This window comes from Nothoprocta perdicaria, unplaced genomic scaffold, assembly GCF_003342845.1.
Source record: "Nothoprocta perdicaria isolate Ctin4 unplaced genomic scaffold, notPer1 scaffold_20, whole genome shotgun sequence".
Classification (NCBI taxonomy): domain Eukaryota; kingdom Metazoa; phylum Chordata; class Aves; order Tinamiformes; family Tinamidae; genus Nothoprocta; species Nothoprocta perdicaria.
This window is the reverse complement of record NW_020455205.1, coordinates 5,053,291-5,071,600: the sequence shown is the minus strand read 5'-3', so window position 1 is coordinate 5,071,600 and position 18,310 is coordinate 5,053,291. Positions and strand designations below refer to the sequence as shown.

At 39.1% G+C, this 18,310-nt stretch overlaps 1 protein-coding gene across 1 annotated transcript in view; it reads left to right on the top strand.

The window, feature by feature from the left end:
• The first annotated feature begins 5,825 nt into the window (after positions 1 to 5,825).
• Positions 5,826 to 18,310, top strand: part of ABCA4 (ATP binding cassette subfamily A member 4) — a 56,243-nt gene continuing 43,758 nt past the window's right edge. Inside the window, exons 1-6 of the mRNA XM_026037896.1 lie at positions 5,826 to 5,891; positions 8,614 to 8,707; positions 9,728 to 9,869; positions 11,394 to 11,533; positions 12,302 to 12,429; positions 16,582 to 16,779. Coding sequence (XP_025893681.1) covers positions 5,826 to 5,891; positions 8,614 to 8,707; positions 9,728 to 9,869; positions 11,394 to 11,533; positions 12,302 to 12,429; positions 16,582 to 16,779 — 768 coding nt within the window. The remainder of the gene's footprint in view (positions 5,892 to 8,613; positions 8,708 to 9,727; positions 9,870 to 11,393; positions 11,534 to 12,301; positions 12,430 to 16,581; positions 16,780 to 18,310) is intronic.

Sequence of the window (18,310 nt, the reverse complement as noted above, 5' to 3'; positions counted from 1 at the left end):
TCCTTACAGCTGAGCGGTGTTATTCTGCAAAGTGCTCACTGCAACTGAGATATGCATTCCCTTGCAGCCAAGCTGAGCATCCCTTCAGAAACCCTTTTCTTTCCCATAGCACTGCAGTGCTCACGCATGAGGTAAGTTTGTGTGGTAAGTTTTCCACTTTTTGTTGTTTCTGTTTAAGAAGTCCTTGTTTTGCTTGCAAATCCATGAATTCTTGAGGTTCTCTGCTGTGGCAAAGGCCTAAGTTCTTCTGAAAACTGACTGGAAATGCTCAAGAAGTGCTGTTAGTGGGTAAACTCTAACATTAGTTACTTCAGATCACGTTTGTGTTTCTTAAATGACTCCCTGCTTACTAAAGCTCAGAGCACACAAACCAGATTCTCCTTGGGTATTTTCTCCAGCTGCTAAGGTACATTCAGACTATGGAGCCAAATTAGCTCATCTGGAGTAAGGCCACAAACATATAGGTCTGGTATTTGGTCTTCAACACTCGCCATCTTACTCTGCAGGTCTGCTTTTATCAGGCTTGTCAGTGTGCACACAGGCTCAGTATGCTGGGAAGTTGGACAAAAAATTTTCGTTTTTCATGAGCAAAAAATGTTTTTTACCCATGTTTACAAATAATCCTATTTTATATAAAAATATAAACAATTATAAACACATTTCACAAAAGGGAGCCTAAGAGACAAACATACAAATCTTACTCCACGAAAGTTTGTCTGCATGCCAATTTGTCTTCACAGAAATTATGTTTTTAGACATAGGCAGCTAGAAAAAGTTTTCACACTCAGAAGAAAAATCCATGTTAAATCTTTAAGCTTGTAAAATATTTGAGGGATGAACGCTAAGAAAATTCTCATTCCTCTCAGCCCTTGTGATAGCATGCTTCCAGCTGACAGAACAGTGTTTATGTGAAGTAAATGGGATAGTGCCAGATACAGACCACTTGTCTTCAGAGCTTGCTCTCGGTGTGCTCTGTGCTTGTTTTACTGACTTGTGCCTTGAGCAGATAGGGGTGATTAGGCTGCCAGTGGGGTCTGCCCATGAGCAGGAAGAGTCTGTTTATGGTGCCACATTTCCCTGTTTTGACGTGTGGAGGAGGCTGCTTGATTCTCATTGTCTTTAACTTTTAAGAAAATACCTTTCAAAACAAAGTTTCAGCAGTCCTCTTTGTAATTCTTAATTTTCTTGTCAGTGCTTCACTTGCATCATTATATGAGCAACCATTTGAATGTTCCTGCTTCCACCAGCTTCTATGCACTTGCCTCTGTATCCTGTTCATTTCCTCTCTTCAAGTGGCAAAACTCATATCTTCTTTCCCTCCTCATTATTTTTTTTTGCTAGCCACTATGTCCAAGAAATATCTTTTGGCATCCATATGTTGCAACTTCACAAGGTTTTCTCCTTAAAGTCTTTCTGTATGTGTTTCATGGAAACCTGTAAAATATGTTTAAAACATTTGCAAAACTTCTAGATATTTTTTTTATGTGAGTTTAAGGTAGCTGGGTGCAAAATTTCCTCATATCTATAAATTGCAGTCTGACTATGGATGTGTTAAGAAGCATGTTAGAAAATCTGCTATTCAGTGATTCTGAGAAATTGCATGTGTAGCTTTCTGTACACACAAGTCCATATTTGCTTAAATAAAATGTTTGCACACCTCACGTAGTTGCCTCAGCAGAACTTTTGCTTTTAATTTTATTAAATTTTAGTGAGGCTGTGTGAGGATGTTGTTCTCTATGTATGTAAGAGAACATGTCACCATTTAAGAAGTTGACTGGTTGTTGGAAAGCACGGTTTCTGAAAATGAGTGATATTGGCCCATGAGCACAGATAGTATACTTGAATGTCCATTATTGAAAGCTATCTTTTCAGTTAATTTGTTAAATTATAGTAATGATAATAGAAAAATACTTGCTTGTGTTGTTGGAGTTTTTTTATGTATATAATCTGCATTACAGCACTTAAATTTGACTTTGCAGATTCAGGAAATAAGAAAACTAATAAAACGCTGGCATTTAAAGTAGCTGTTAAAATGTGGCATGTTTAGGAGAAACAAAGTGAGGTGAAGGTAATTAGGTATTACAGTGATCATCGTGACTTATTTGTGGCTTTGTCTTTTGTAAATTGTGCAATTGCACAATCCTATTTTAATAACATGTATGTCAACTCTTTTGCATGTAGATGTTTATGCATGTTACGTATGACATAGGCAGCTTTCTGTTATCAGAGCTCTCACACGCATAACTCAAGAACTACTATCAAATCTGTATTTTCATTAATTACTTTTGTTCTGATACATGCGTGGAATACCTCTTTTTTTTCCTGCTACTGCTAGCAACAAAATAAGGTTGTCAGGAAATCCTTGGAAGCTTTCAGGGAAATTGTGCACAAATTGTGTTCTCCATAAACTGAACCACATTCTCCCCTCGCATGTGAACTGACAGGCCCCAAACAAGCTTTCTGTGTTTACTTTCAAAGCAAAAGTGGGTCACAGGCACCGCTGACATAGATGAACATAGAAAACAAACGTGCTCCACCATCATCCAATTGCAATGTAAAAATCTAATTAGGAGAGATTAGTTTAATCTGTTGGAGCCTTCACTGTGGACATGCAGGCAGCAAGAAACTGATCTCTTGAAATAATTGAGCTGCAGTGTTAAAATATTTGTTGACTGAAAGTGTAGTCTGCCTTGGAAGCAGAAGTTGTGCTTAAACACAGTATATAGCCTAGCAGCAACACTAATTCTTCGGCACTACCACCAGTTAGTGAGGAGAGTTACCTTTGTGGTTAGAATGAAGTCCTACATTTCTCTGCTGAGACTCCAGCAGGGAGAGCATCAGTTGTGGTATGACCATATGTCCATCAGAAATTAGATCAAAGCCACTTTGGAAAGATGAGATTGCCTCGTAATCCTTTTGCAAGCAAGACAGGTCGAAGTCAATACTTTAGGTGCAAATCTGTACAAAGACTTGAGTGTCCTGAGATTACATTTAGCAAGGAAGCAAAGTGCTAAGTGCAGTGGCCAGCGGCTGCAGCAGGGCCTGGTATCTACACATTCGTATGTGTTAAGCTCAGTGAAGTGATGACCCGTGGGTGATTTTGAAAGGCTTCCCTCCCACAGGAGGCCCTGTGGGAAAAAAAAAATCTTTTTTTGTTTGTTGTTATGGGGTTTTTGTTTTTAAAAATAAAGGCTAGAGTGGCACGCAGCTCCCACTTGCAAGAAGAGTCTCAAGAATTTGGCAGCGAGACAGTGAAGGAAATTACGATGATACTGCACAGGGCCGCAGACGGACACAATCACTGGGGTGGTGGTGTTGTTGTAAGTAGTGAGAAAGTTTTCTGCTTTCCCAAGGTTTTATCAGCAGACATGAAAGTGAAGTAATTTGCTAGCTTAGTTACTGAGGATGATGATTCTTTATTATAATAATATTAAAGAGCATGAGAATTAAAGACTACAGTGCACTGTTCTTAACTGATCGTAATGAATAAATCTCTGATGTAGCAGTACCCTGGAGATCAGGTTCTTCAGCAAAGGCAGGAACATTTTGTATATAATAATTGTAGATAATAATAATGATGACTTAAAATTTTCTGGACTCTATTTCCTTGTGATAACTTTTGATAAAGTGTAATTGATACAACATAAGCTAAGTAAAGAGACTTTACTAACCATTTTTGGCAATCCCGAGGCTGGAAAAGTTCACCTAAATGGGAGAAATAAATGGTTAACCTCATTTTGAATCCAGATGCATTTTTATAGTTCTAACTGCAGCATTAGAACATATGCTAAGCAGGAAATGGCTTTGATTGTAAAAACTATCACCATATTTTGTCGCAAAACTGCAGCAAAAGCCAGAAAAGAAAAAACCTCTTATGACTTTACTTAAAGATACCTTTCATACTCTTTTAAAATATTGTCTAAGGGATGTACTGTAGGATGAAACTCAAAAAAAGAGATTTTTTTCAAAAAAATTATTTTTGCTTATATTAAAAATCAGTATTTAGCTTTTGTTGTGTCGTGCAACACACTGGTGTGACCTTAGATGCAGGTCCTTGGAAGGGAAATCTCTTCCTGCAAAAGGTAAACTATAAAACTAGATTTACTTATGCAAAGGATACAGGGCACATCTTTTGTGTCTGGTATCTTCAGGCAGAAGTGTATAGCATTCTAAATAATAACAGATGCATAATTCATAAGTGTGGAGTTTTGTCCAATTTAGGCAAAGGGGGTTAATATGTGTGTTACTAGCCTTAACTTTTTGGAAGCTAAGTTCCTCTAGTATCTGTGCTATTCTTAATTGCAGCTGTCTCAAGCCACGACTGAGTTTGTGAGCAGGGTGCTGCTGGTCTGCACCATGACTAATCACATGAGGAGTTCATGTAGTCCCTGAGTGCATATGGAGCTGTCAACATATTGTTGCAAGGTACTGTTTTTATCATGGACCTACCCCATGATTTTATTATAATGTTTTGCTCTAGTTGAATTATTAGGACTTGAATTTAACTGTGTAGTTTTATGTGTAGTAGATTTTGCTCTGTTGGTAGCTTGAGTTATTGATAGTTGATAGAGTGATTTTGAAAACTGCAAAAGCCATTTATCTATGAAATATGGGAATCATACTGATTTTGGCACTGTCAGTTTTGTATGCAAAATCTTTCTGCAGAATTTATCAGTTTTTATTTGATCACCTAGAAGCAGCGCAGCCAATTCTAGCTTGATTTGACCTCAAATATGCTGCCCCCATCTCTTCCATGCTGCGTTTGTTAAAAGAAATTGGCACATTCTTTAGGAACGCTTTCCACCAGGATTAGTCAGGACTGGGGCCAGCCTTTCTCCCCTGTGCAGGCCTCTTCCTCCCTGGCTGAGGTCTGAATTCTTTTTCAGACCATAAAATGTGTACCTAAAATGATTTTCTGAAGGAGTCAGAGTTAATACTGATTTTTATGTCAGCTAAAGCTTGGACTGGCCGGGACAGTTATTCAGTTCAGCTATTTAAATTCTATAAGGCAATTATAAAGTAGGTAGTTAATAAAGGCAGAAAATTAAAATGGTTTCTTCATTTTTGAATGGACAGTTGTCTGGCAAGTATCTATTCAGACTTAAATCTCCAATCATGATTTTTGTTTTGAAGAGAAAAGCTGATGGTAGTAATTAGAATGAATTGTAAACCTAGAAAAGAGAGCATGAAAGCTTATCTTAAATTCTAGATCATTGCGGTCTTTGATTCTGTTGTATCTCTGCCTAAATGTCCTGGGATTTGCTGGCTTAAAAGCATAAAAATCAAAGATCTTTTTTTTCTATTAAAATAGCAACAAAATGAATTTTCCTTTGAAAAACCTATTATAATCCAAGGTTCTAAGCTGTGTTAGTCAATATAGGCCTATACTGTCTAAATGGAAAGCCTAATTCTGTCTTCGTTATAACAAAGTAATTGATATAAAAATAAAGCCTAGCTGTAAATCCATCTCGGAAATATTAGTTTGAAATCACCATTAATCTGATAAGTGATGCAACAATTAACTGTGTTCATAATTTGAAAGTTCATGTTAGTAATTGAATGATAATGCCGTATTTTCATTCAAAAGAGATGTTTCCTCTCATTTTGACACTGATAAATGTGTCATAGGAAACATCTGCAAACAAAAGTGTATTAAATGTAAATGGTGCAGACAATGAAAAGAATTGATCTATATGATAAAAACATAATCTTACAAAAGATTGCAACAGAAACTAAACACTGTGATTTTGCTCTGAAGTCTATTTCAGTTATCATCTGAGAAATAACAAGTCCTCATGCCAGGTTAACCAGGGCTGATACAGAAGATGAACTTCTTCAGGCAAGTCAGACTTCTGCTATGGAAGAACTGGGTCATCCGGAAAAGACAGAAGGTAAAATCTTTGTCTTTAAATTTCAGCTTTACACCATACAGTCCATCAAATAAAGCGACTAGCAAATATCAGCAACTTGACTATCAGCAAGTAAAAATCACAAATTTCTGAAAGAATCAAATGTGGTTTCTTTTAGGCTTTTCAGCTGGGATATAATCCAGTGGGGTTTGCAAAGCTGCTCCTTGCATACTAAATATCAAACAGTTTTTTGTATCAGGGTATTTTTTGGCAAATAGTACAGTATGCTAGAACAGCTGTGGGTGATAATGTTATGTATGCATGCATAAAAAGGATTCTCTGTCAGAAAATGTGGGTGCCATTCACCTAAGGAAAACTTCATTCTGGATCTTAGATTAACTTTCAAACACTCATTTTTAGATGCGAATCCACTTTAAAGCCCTAAAGCTTAGAGCCCATTTTCCCATCTTATTTCATCAAAACCTTAAAATGGGGGTCATAAGAAGAGAAATCAATAGCAGCGAACTGAACCATGGGATGAATGTAAAAACTGACCTGTATTGATGTGATTTTTTTTTTCCTGTGTCATCACTGCCCTCAATACAGTGTATTTAAGACCTGAGGGAAGAAAAAAATTAGATAAATTCAGTTCATCATTAAAAACAGATTTAGTTCATCTCCAACACTGACATCTCTCTGACACGGTTGAGACAAATCCTTTAATCTCCCCCCCCTTTTTTTTTGTGATAACAATGAATGAGAAACAGATACTGTTTAAAAGTGCTCTAACATTTTGTCCTCTTTTAGGATGCCTGGAAATCTTGAAATTTCTAAAATTGCTAGGAATGATTATTGTGATTAAAGTTCTGGAGTTGGTCCATTATCTGATAGATATATATATATTTTATATATGTGTGTGTGTATATATAAAATATATGTATATTTATATATAAAATATATGTTTATATATATATATATATATATGACAACTTGCATGTCGCTTCTTTCATAGCTTCCTAGTGGATTTTTTCCCATGGTTTACATTGCCATCAAGAGTGGTTACACACAGCATTGCCAGCTCATGATTTAATACAATATGCAAGTAATTTATTTACATTTAAGCTAACTTGCACTAGATATATAGAGCCCCCTTACAAAGATGGACTGAAGTTACTTGCGACCAAGGAGCTGTAAGTTTGATTTTCAGGTTCAGAAAAGAGCAAGGAAAAATCCACCCCTTTCTGTTCCTCACATGTGTGTACTGGGAGAGGTGAAAGCCAAAGCCACTGATATTTTTCCTTTTTTTTTTTTTTTTTTTTTTTTTTTTGCCAATGAATATTTGTGTAAGTCTTCAGTAATTTTTGTGTATGTAATACTGCTTAAATTCAGCAAATCTGCTTAGGTGTTTCACCCAAAGTGCCTGCTTTGATTTCGAGAATTCTTTCCTCCTACTGTTCCTGCCCCCTTCCCACAAAATTCAAAAAAATGCTGAATTGGAGGGTGTCTGGTGTTGCCAGAGATCTTTGTGATGATCATTCCTATCTTGTAAGCAGGGTGATTTTCTCTGCCTTCAATCCCATCCAAGCTAGTTAACTCAAACTGAAAGGAACACTGAATTCAAGTCAGTGGATTTGTACATGGCTGGGAACAGGATAAAAGCTAATATGCATGCAAGAACCTAGGTTAGCTCTTCATCAGAGGCAGTAATCAAGGTATCTCCCCCCAGTTCTTAGCCCTCTGACTTAACTACATGTTGAGTCTGTCCCAAACATCTTATTAAATGGATATTAATCAGACCTGATGGCCATATCAGCTCCCAAGAAGAGTCTGTAACACTATTCTTAACTGTCAGGGAGAGAAACTCTACTCTTGTGATTTTCCTAGCCTAATAGTTTATTCATCTCCTACCTTATGCTGCTAGCAAGGTTTTTGTGTAGCTTTAAAAGTATCAGGAGTGTATAACTTTAGTGGTGTGTATTTTGTTGTTCTTTTTCTTTCATTTGTAAAAAAGAAATTGGAAATGTAGAGAAAAAATGGGAAATGTTTGCCTGGTGAAAAGTTCAATACCCTTTGGCTGTAAGTTGTGCCTTATTAAAGCTAGTAGACACAGTTACAGTGAAGGAAAAAAAAAAAAGAATAGTTCCGAAAGCCTGTGCTTAAATGTTCTGTGAATATTTTTCATTTTGTGTAGCTTGGGTGGGGTGGGGGGAGATCACATGTGCCCCGTCTCATATCTGCTTTCTACACACTGCTGCGTATGTGGTGCCTGGCATGGGAGGTGGGAGCGAAGAAGAGGAGGAGGCAGGAGTGAAGGAGGGCTTTCCTGTGCACGTGCTGCACTGCAGGATCTGGGGAGAGTGTGTCCTGGCACTTGCAGAGTCAAGGAAAGAGGGAGGGAGAGAGAAATGCCATGTGGCTGGATAAAAAAAAAAACACAAGTGGTCCTTGGAGCCTAAACCCCATGTCACATGATCAAAGGGTTGTAATTTCCAACCTCTGCCAAAACACAGAGGCAGTAAAACAAACAGTGACACAGGAGCAGAGGAAGCAGACTGAGCCCGGGGCAGGACCTTGCTCTGTGGTTTGGGCTGTGCCCTTGCTGCTTCTCTGTCAGGGCTAGCGGCCGACAGCTGCTCCAAGTGTATTGGAAGATAAGGGTATTCATGTGACCACCTTAGGTACGGTAGAAAACAGCTTCTGCCTAATGATTATGTGCGATTTGTGTGTAGAGCTTATTTTGAATGGATTTTTCCTTTTTTTTCAGCTTCGTTTACTTGTGGAACTTGTATGGCCTCTGTCGTTATTTCTTGCCCTTGTCTGGCTGAGGAAAGCTAATCCAGTGTATCGCCAACATGAATGTAAGACCATTTGAGACTTTCAACACCTGTGCTAGATAATGCCTAGGAGTTCTCACACACAGATTCTGCCCCCTGTTCGTCAGGTATTATTCCCCAGTAGCAGAATGACAGCCTTTGCTGCAGGTAATTTAATCATTTATAGGCTTATGTTGAGAATTACTTTAAAAGAAAAAAATCAAAGAAGCTCAAGTCTTCCTGTAAGGTACTCCATGGATGGATTTAGTCAAGGTCTTCAAATCCTGTCAAGCTGTTACTGAGAACGTATTGCCTTGCTGCTTACTAAAAAAGCAAACCAGCACACTGGGTTAGCATTTATTCCAGTCAGACCTATTCCTTAGATAAGTGACATTAAAAAGTTTAGATATGTGGAAAGACAATAATTTCCCAGTGTAGGAGTGGATCTTAGTGAAGCAAATAAGAAGCCTCCTATATTCAGTTCATTTCTTAATTGGTAGTAACCACAGATTCTTTTGGGAGCACAACCTAAAGACCTCAAGCCACGCTTTGTACTGAGAAGCCGTGAATGTCGTTCATTGCTTTGTGAGCAGCCCCAATCCCTCTTTTTATATGTTACTGTCATGCCAGAGAACTCAGACGGGCTAAACTTGTATGCATCTGGCCCAGAATGCAGCGTGTTTAGTGTATAGACTACATCAATTACTTGATTCTAGAGATAACAGGTTTGCTTATTAGCTATCTCAATTGTGAGTGTATATTATCCCAAGCAGTAAATTTTGAAAGCATTCAGCAGTCTCCGATCTCTATTCCTGTTAACATGAACAACTGTTGAACAGCATGAATGGAACCACTAATTTAGATAGGAGCAGAATTAGTCCAGCATAGATTATTCTAGAAAATCCTATACACATTATTCAACTTTTTTACTTAATAAAATAGAGAATTTTATGGCCATCATGGCATTCGCTGTACAGTGAGGCGACTTGTAATGCTCTTTGGTTTCACGCTGGCCACATCAGCAAAGACACCTAATTCTTCACCTTTTGTGTTTCTGTGCTCTAGGTCATTTCCCAAACAAGGCAATGCCATCTGCAGGAATGCTGCCGTGGTTACAGGGCATCTTCTGCAACATGAACAACCCTTGTTTCCGCAGCCCTACCCGTGGGGAGACTCCTGGTGTTGTGTCCAACTACAACAATTCTATGTAAGCAGAACTCTGTATGAGAGACTGGGTGGAGGTAACACGAGTCTGTTAAGCAGCTGCTGGCAGGCAGCTCTTGGTACCTGCCAGGTGGTACTTGGGCATGAGTGACGTGGGAAGAAAGGATAGGGTATCCTCGTCCTGCTGAGAATGTGCCTCTGTGCTGAGTGGTATTTTATGGGATTGTTCTGTGGTGTGAATGAAAAGGGAGAAGTGAAAAAGAATTATGTGAGGACTTTAGTGCCTCGCTTTGTAGCTGAGGCATGAAAGCGCAGTAGACAAGGACCCTAGAATAAAGAAAGGACAATCGCAAAATTTTGTTAAAATAGTTACAAAAATGCTTCAAATTCTCCTTTGCAAATTATCCTCTTTGGAGTATCCAAAGATAAAATACTTTGGGATATGAAGGGATGTGAAGACCATCATAACTACAGTCAAATCAAAGTTAGTAGTTTTGAGTTAAGTTGGCATTTCACCTTTTGTTCCTAGTGAGCAGGATTTAAAATAGTTCCAATTCTTGAGTGCTCAGTCACAGAGTTAGATGAGGGGCTGTGTTTTCTGTACACTGTAGCTTTTTAGGTCACTTATTACAGACCTGACTGTCCCTTTGTGAGTCAGAGTAAATTCAGTGAGTTACAGAGGAAGCAAATACATTGTGTTTTCTGAAAGAATTTAGTCCTTCCTGTTTGCTATTTCCTGTAAGCTAAAATAAGTCATGCATTCTGAGAGTCATCAATTCGCATATGGAAAAACATAGCACCCTTAAGGAATTGCAGTATATGATAAGTATATGTTCAACTTCAATCTCAGATTTACTGCAGTGGAGAAAAAGAACCTGTACCGGTTGAATTCCTAGATGCTTGGCCGCTACTGCTGCTAGACATAATTTTCTTTGTATTTATAAACAGACGTGGCTAACACCCTTTCTTGAACTGCATCTTCTAATCCACAGCCAGCTCAAGCTGTAAATAGTTGCCTGTGGCAAAATTAGGCACAACTGTTTTCCTACCTCAGACAAACAAAACCTTCTGAAAGGACTTGCAAGTCACTTTGGCACTGGAGTGATTAGAGCTGAGAGAGATAAAGGAGAATTCTGTACTGGGGTCACATGTGACTTAGTGAGCTGAGCGGGACTGCTTGTGCCCTGAGTTCTGCTAAAGCTGAGCCAGAACCAGAGCACATTTGCACCATAGCTGTGAGGTGAAGGTGGTCTTGGGGCTTGGGGGAATGTCCTGTCTCCTCAGAAGATCAACATGACTAACGAGAGGGTAAAGATTGTGAAACCAAGCTTCTGCCTTCCCAGGAGCCCTCTTATACTTTCTGTGGTTTTACCCAAATCTAACTTCATCCCACACCACCTGAAACTATGAACCCATAAAAGTAAGCTTTGATGTTTGAAGGTAGAGGACAGAAAAAAAAAATCCTTGATACACAAAAGTGTGTGAGGTTTTTTTTGTTGTTGTTGTTTTTATGAGAAAGGTTTTTGTGAGTCATTCTTGAATTATTTGTTCCTATTTCTCCTTTCAGCCTTGCAAGAGTGTATCAAGATGCTCAGGAGCTCTTACTGAAAGCCCCTGAAATCCATGACCTTGGCAGAATCTGGGAAGAACTGATCATTATGACTCAGTTTATGGAAACAATGAGAACTAATCCTGAAAGAATTGCAGGTAATTGTTTTCTCTGTGTCCTTTGGACTATTTTTTTCCCCCTTCTGAAAGCTGACTAGTAGTTATTTGTAGAGACTAACAACAGTTATAAATGTATTTCACACATGCTGTCACTATACTCACTGTTAAGAGGGCAAGTAAAAGCTCTTTGTAACGAGCAGTATAAAAAACACCTTTCACAGAAAAAGGGAAAAGGCACTCTGCTCTTTTATACAACCAGTATAAATTAAATTACAATAGATAACACTCAGAACACACAACCACGGATACTTTATCAATCCAAAAGAAGAAGTGGAGGGAGAAATGTAAGTGATTATATAGAGGTAAAAGCAATTAGAAAGAACTGGTGGAAGATGCAGAAGAATTTAAGCTAGGAATGTTAGGAGCAGAACTGAGAGGAGAGATTAGAGAGATTTTTTTGTTTGTTTGTTTTACAGTGTTAACTGAAATAGATTTGAGTTAACTGAAAAAGTTAAGAGAAAAGCAGAGACTTTGAAATGTAAAAAATGATGTTTTTAATCCTTCTATTGCTAGAATCCTACTCTGAAACATCTTTGAGGTCAGTTGAATGTTCAACAAATTCTGATAATCAATCCCCAGTAAAAGATTTAAATCTTTTTGAAATTCAAAAATCATTTTGAATGCCGTTGTCACAACTAAACATCTAAGCCAATGCATATAGCATATAGGTTTTGTGGAATTAAGCCAGGTTTGTGATGTTCTTTAGCTCACTTTCTCACTGATTTCTGCACTGGTTTCTGCATCCAGGAAGAGGGATACGAATTCTAGATATTTTGAAAGATGGGGAGACTCTCACTTCCTTCTTGCTGGAAGTTGCTGCCCTCCCAGATGATGTTGTATTCCAACTCATTAATGCTCAAGTGCGCCCTGAACAGGTGAGTAGAGAGTAAGAGCTACTAAGCTGATATCAGTGTACATAGTCATCTCTTGAGTAGTATGTGCAAAGTTGCCTCATTGAGAGCTTTGCCCAGAATTTTTGTCATATTTAAGTGCAAAAACAAACATCAAAAATGATGTGACGAACAGTGAGTCTGTCCCCATCATAAAAGGCTTGGCACAGAAGCATAAGGCAGCTCTGCACCATTTCAAGTCAGCAGTCCTGGTAAAGAGCAGCAGAGCTCAGTGCTGAACATTTAAATTTTCCACCCTAGTGTCAGCAGAATAACACAGTAGCTTTATGAAATTGTCTCACATAAATAGGTGGGAGTGGAAAAAGAAGACCTACTTTTTTCCTACTAAATAATAGATCTGCTCAAGAAAAGTCACAGTGAAAACTGCAGGTCAGACCATTCCTGAAGCAGCCTAAGCAAGGCACTGTCTTTAACAAAATGCAGACTGTCTCAGCTTCTGGATGTACTGGTGGCTGGGAGCTCTGCAAGGAATGCTGTGCTCATGAATGAATGTTGTTAAATCAGAACCCTGGAACAATTTCTTTATATGCTGCCTTAATGTGTGGGTGGAAGGAAGGGAATAAATGAGGCTGAAAAAAACAATTCCTCTTTTTTCACTACCACATAAAATGTAAATGCTGGAATTGTATGTGGCCAGAAGGAGAGAGGGTCAATGAACTTGCATTTAGTTCTTCTTGGACACAGGAGGTTCCAGCTGGTGTGACTAGGAGCCAGGTTACTTATCTGCTCTATTTTTGGCTCCCTTCTCACTTTATCATGAAGAAATACAACAAGACACTATCACAGCCAGACCAAAGTGATTATATTCCACTTATTTTCACACCTCAATATCAACTGACATGGTGAAAATTTGTTACCTTACTACTCATGACAAGAAGTATGTATATAGATATCCTGTTGGGCTTCATTTCCCCTTTTCCTCCAGCACTTTTCTTCCTCACAGACGTGCTGCGCTGGGAGAGCTGTGTGCTGCTGCCTATGTAGTCTGTGTTAGCTCCCGAGTTGCTTTCTCATCTGATGTTGAAAACTCTGTAGCTGCCAGCATATGCAGGACTGAAATGTTTTCAGCACCGTCATTGCAAGTGTGATCAAGACCTGCTGGGACATGGTGTCTTTCTGCTGTATTTGCTGGGCTGATGTAGAGAGAAATATAGTTCTTTTAATGCTAGGAATTAAAGGAATTTGAGCATGAGTTAGAGAGAAAGCTGGAGGGGACTTGTCCTATTGTCTAGTTTTATTGTTAGCATCAATCACAGGGATACAAGATCATCTCACAGCAACTGATGTACAGCTGTGAGCAAAGAGTTAAGAATACATTCTCCAAAAGCAAATGATGCAGACAAACTAATTCAGAATTTGTTGAACTAAACAGCCCAGGAACTTGCTGTCCTGCAGGAGGTAAATCACTTAACGCTTTTAAGCACCATCGATGAGTCCAAGCCAAGTATGATTCTTACTATTCTTAAAATAGAGCCCTGACTAGAACCTAGATCTGAGTTTGTCCTGAGTGTTAACGGTGGCCCTCCATCTCCTGGAGGTCTGCTGGTTTGCCTGTTGCTGTCTACCCTCTCCCCCCAGCTCTGAAGGAACAGAGCTGCTCAACCTGCAGGCAGCTTGTTTACAAGAACCCAGCCGCTGCCAAAGCTGCCTGCAGACCCAGCCCTGAGCAGCCTGGGAGTGCAGGAAATGACACAGCTCAAAGCTAAACCTGATCAAACAGGCAACTAGCTGAAAAAATAGTTTGGACTCCATCTTGCCCACTTTGGCCAAAAAGGGACACGTTGATAAAAAAAGATTCAAGTTTTCCTCCAAGGAGCTGCTTTTTTGAGTCCCTTTAAGATAAGGATAAGGGGCTGATGCTAAAACACAATAAAGTAAGTTCAGGAAAGATTGGCAACAGGCCACCCTACCGGAAAAATTGGAAGGGCGGAGGTTTGATGTTTTTTTAATCCCATCTGTTCATAGACATTCTTGAAATGCAGCTATAGTTTGTAAATAACCTTCTGCGTTCTCTGTGTTTAATCCTTGTCAATGATGTTAATGTCCTGGTTTCCTCATTTCACAAGTCAAAACAAAGTTCCCAGGCTGCCTTCCTGTGCAGCTCAGTGTCATTGCAATTCACGCTGGATGGTAAGGATCACGTACAGTTAAAAATGCTGCTGCTTTCTCACATAAATTCCCAGGACAGCAGTGACTGAGCAATTAAGCAAATTCTTCTTTTCACACCAGGCCAGTTCAGTTGAACGCCAGTCTTTTTGTTTGGGACAGTTCAGGGGTTAGGGTTTTTGTTGTTGATGGTGATTTGTTTTATTTTTGTTTTGACAAGCCACACTATCCGCCAGTTGCATTTCCTCCTCTTCGTTCCACCTCTCCCTACACTTTCCAGCTTAGATCAAAAATGCAGCATATGTCCCCTTGTCAGCGCATCATTCTTAACATGAGTTTTAGCTTTGCTGCAAACTTAGCCTCCCTTTCTCAGTAATACTCTGCAGTGGCAGATTCCTTTGTAGGTGAAATTGTGCAGCGAAAAGGCGCTATCAGAGACCATGCTCCATTGATTTATCACACAGTGATGTTTGCAAATAGATAATCTAGCAATTATTATGATTGCTGAATGGCTTAAGAGCATAGTTTGTCCTGTCTAATTAGGGCAGGATAGACCTTTGCAAAGAGAAAAACTTTGTTTCCTGTGCTGACTGAACCAAAAAACTTTTAGTAGACAAAATGCCACACTCTGCTCATCCTCTCTTTTCCTGCCTTTTCTATTCTGGATGCTGACTCCTCACAGTCACAGTTTGGCTAATGGCTTCTGACATCGGAAACACTTAATGAATAACTCCTCAAAGCCTGAATCCAGTCTTCAAAGCAACTCATCTCCTTTCAGATTCTTAAGTATTCTTCTTTACAGGCCTCACCAAACAAACTTCATCTGCTAAGTATAGAAGATTTGCAGATATAAAAATTTGGTAGTGTTCAGAGTCTCTTAAATGGCCTTCTTAATTTCCTTAAAGAGGAAATAAAAAGTGCGCCTTCATCTGGTGTGCTGTAGGTTTGGTGTATACATTTTAATCCAGATGTCCAAGGCGTAGAATGCTTTGGAGATGATTTGGGAGATGACTAGAAAATCTTGTTCTATGGAGATTTTGTTAAGTTATCCTTGCAATTTTAAAATTCCTTGCTTCTCTGAAATTCTGTTTGTCTCGCAGTGTAGGCTTGTTCAGTTTTCAGAGTGTTATGGGCTTTTTCCATATAATTTGAACCACTAAAGGAAGTGATCAGAGGATAGGAATATCAGCTTCAGAACAACTTCCAGTACTACTTTTTATTATAGTGCAATCTACTCTGGCCATTAGAAAGCAAATTAAAAACACTAACTGGATTTCCAAGCATGTTCTGTTGCACCAATCTATATCCAAGGTAAATCTACTGGTTTCTGTGGAGTTACTCTGTATTTACAGTAGTTTAACTATAAACTAGTCTGTTCGCTGTGTAAAGCACGAAAGATTATTCTTTTCTTCCGCTCATGTTTATATTAGAAGCCCTAATCAGTAGATTGGTTGTGGTGTAATGTAAAAGGGCCTTTAGAAGTCTGGCTGGCTGCCAGTGCACAGTGGCAATGACTACTGGCTGTAGGATGACATTGGGATGGAAGAATTGTAACTGAAATAGTGAATCAGACTTGAGAATCAGTGGAACTGGCCTTTTCTCTTGCATCATCTGACTGCAAAGTTATAATCATACTGAAGAGAAGGGTGGTAATGTGGCACATTTGGTTGGCTGGGGAAACATTTTTCAAGTAAGTCATAACAGTTCATCCTTAATCACAAGGATGGTCGGCATGGCGTCATCTATACTTAGGTGACAGAAAGAAATCTCAAAAATTTTGCAGTATAAGGAAAATTGTAAAGACAACTTATCTGAAGGCAAGGTGATCTTGCATAGTATTAAGTGAAGGTGGTTCAAGTGTTGCTGCTTTAGCTGACCACATCCTTTTGACATTTAGGAAAACATTAGCAGGTGCTGAAGTCAAGACTTGTGCTCTGATAAATCTCTTAATTGTTCCTGAGAAGTCTGAATGTTCTACAATGGTAAATGAAACATTGTTTTTGGTTGCAGTTTGCCTATGGTGTCCCTAACTTGACTCTGAAGGACATTGCTTGCAGTCAGATGCTTCTGGAGCGCTTTATTATCTTCAGCAGCCGAAGGGGCCTTCCGTCCGTGCACAGGGCCATGTGTGCCCTCTCCCAGGAAAGACTGCAGAGAGTAGAAGATGCCTTGTATGCAAATATTGATTTCTTTAAGCTGTTTCAGCTGGTAAGTATTAACACACTCATCCTGTCTAACATTGTCATTTTCCATCTGGTATTTCATTTCCCTCCAAGAGTAATATGCTACCAAACTCCCAAGCTCGTTTTGATTGTTGGCCCCAGCAGAAGCAAGCTTAGTGGTTAAATTTGCACATTAACCTTTTGTGTATGCACATATACATAGTCAAATCCTTCATGTGTGCATGTACATCTCTATTGTCTTTTGCCAGAAATTAAGCAGCTCACACTTTTGATAGCAAAATGGAAACAAAAAAACAAGACCTGTTCCTTTACTGTCTGGCTGGCCCATCTACAGTGAGGAAAATAAGCCTCTTTCTGGAACATAGCTGTTATTGAGCCTGCTTATTTAAGCTTTGTTTGAGACACTGAAGTTCTTTAAACTTCGTAAATATATGAAAATAAAGTTTCAAAAATATCTTATTGCAACTCTGTGAGGAGGTAGGTTCTTCACAAGATGCAGAAATGTGTCAGTGAAACACAGCTGCTTTGATCTGTGTGACCTGATAAGTGAGCTGCATGTAACTCCATGCATAGTCACACATGCAGAATGAAGTTTCATAGCATTATGAGGTTTCATAGGCTATTTAAAAATTGAACTTCTACATTAGAAATACCTGTGTATTCCAGACAGGTAATTTCTGCACTCTTTGTGTCAGAAGAACCATATGTCAGAACTGTGTGGAGCTTCTTATCTGAGCAGGCTTCATTTTAGGATGGTTAATGGGTTGGGTGTTCCAAAACTGGACCATTTATTGACCCAAAAAAACTGTTGGCTTTTCATGTTCTTCCTTACCCTACCACCCCATCATATTTACTTCCAGTGAATGTGGAAGTGTTTGGATAGGCAGTTTGGAGAAGGCTGTCATCCCATTCTGGGCTGAGAGTTTATGTACGTTCCCAAGGGCATGCTCGGATAGGTGGGTGGAATGAGTGCATGATTTCTGCTGATCCTGTCTTGCACATTCTCTAAGAGAGAGTGAACTAATGCTGCTAGTAGCATTTCTATTTAGATCTGATTTCTATTTAGATGTGATTCATACTCAATGCCTCCTACAAGAAGTAAGGTTTAGGACTAAGCACATACAATTTGGCCTCTATTTCTCTCTCTCTTTTTTTTCTCCTCTAGCTACAGGAAGGAGGTTCTTAGTTCCATATAAACTCCAGGCTTTTGTCTGTTTTACTTCATATTGTTTATAACACCTGTTGCTCATGGTTTCAAAGCAGCCACATGAAGACAGGTGCTTGAAGAATCCAATGCAGAGACTGATTCTTCTCAGAGGCTGAAAGGAAAGAGTATTTTGCCAGCAGTGTTTGTGTTTGCTTCCCACCTGGACTGAAAGTGACAGGTTGGAACACGCTAGCACGAGCTTTCCTTGAAACCTCCTGCGTTGTGATTCCCTGCCAGGTGCCTACACAGTGCAGCTCTTCTGCTTTCTGAACTACCTGCTGTCTGAAAGGAGTGGCAGGGAATCAACATGTGCAACTGTAATTTTGGGGAAATCTATTTAGGGCCTAGT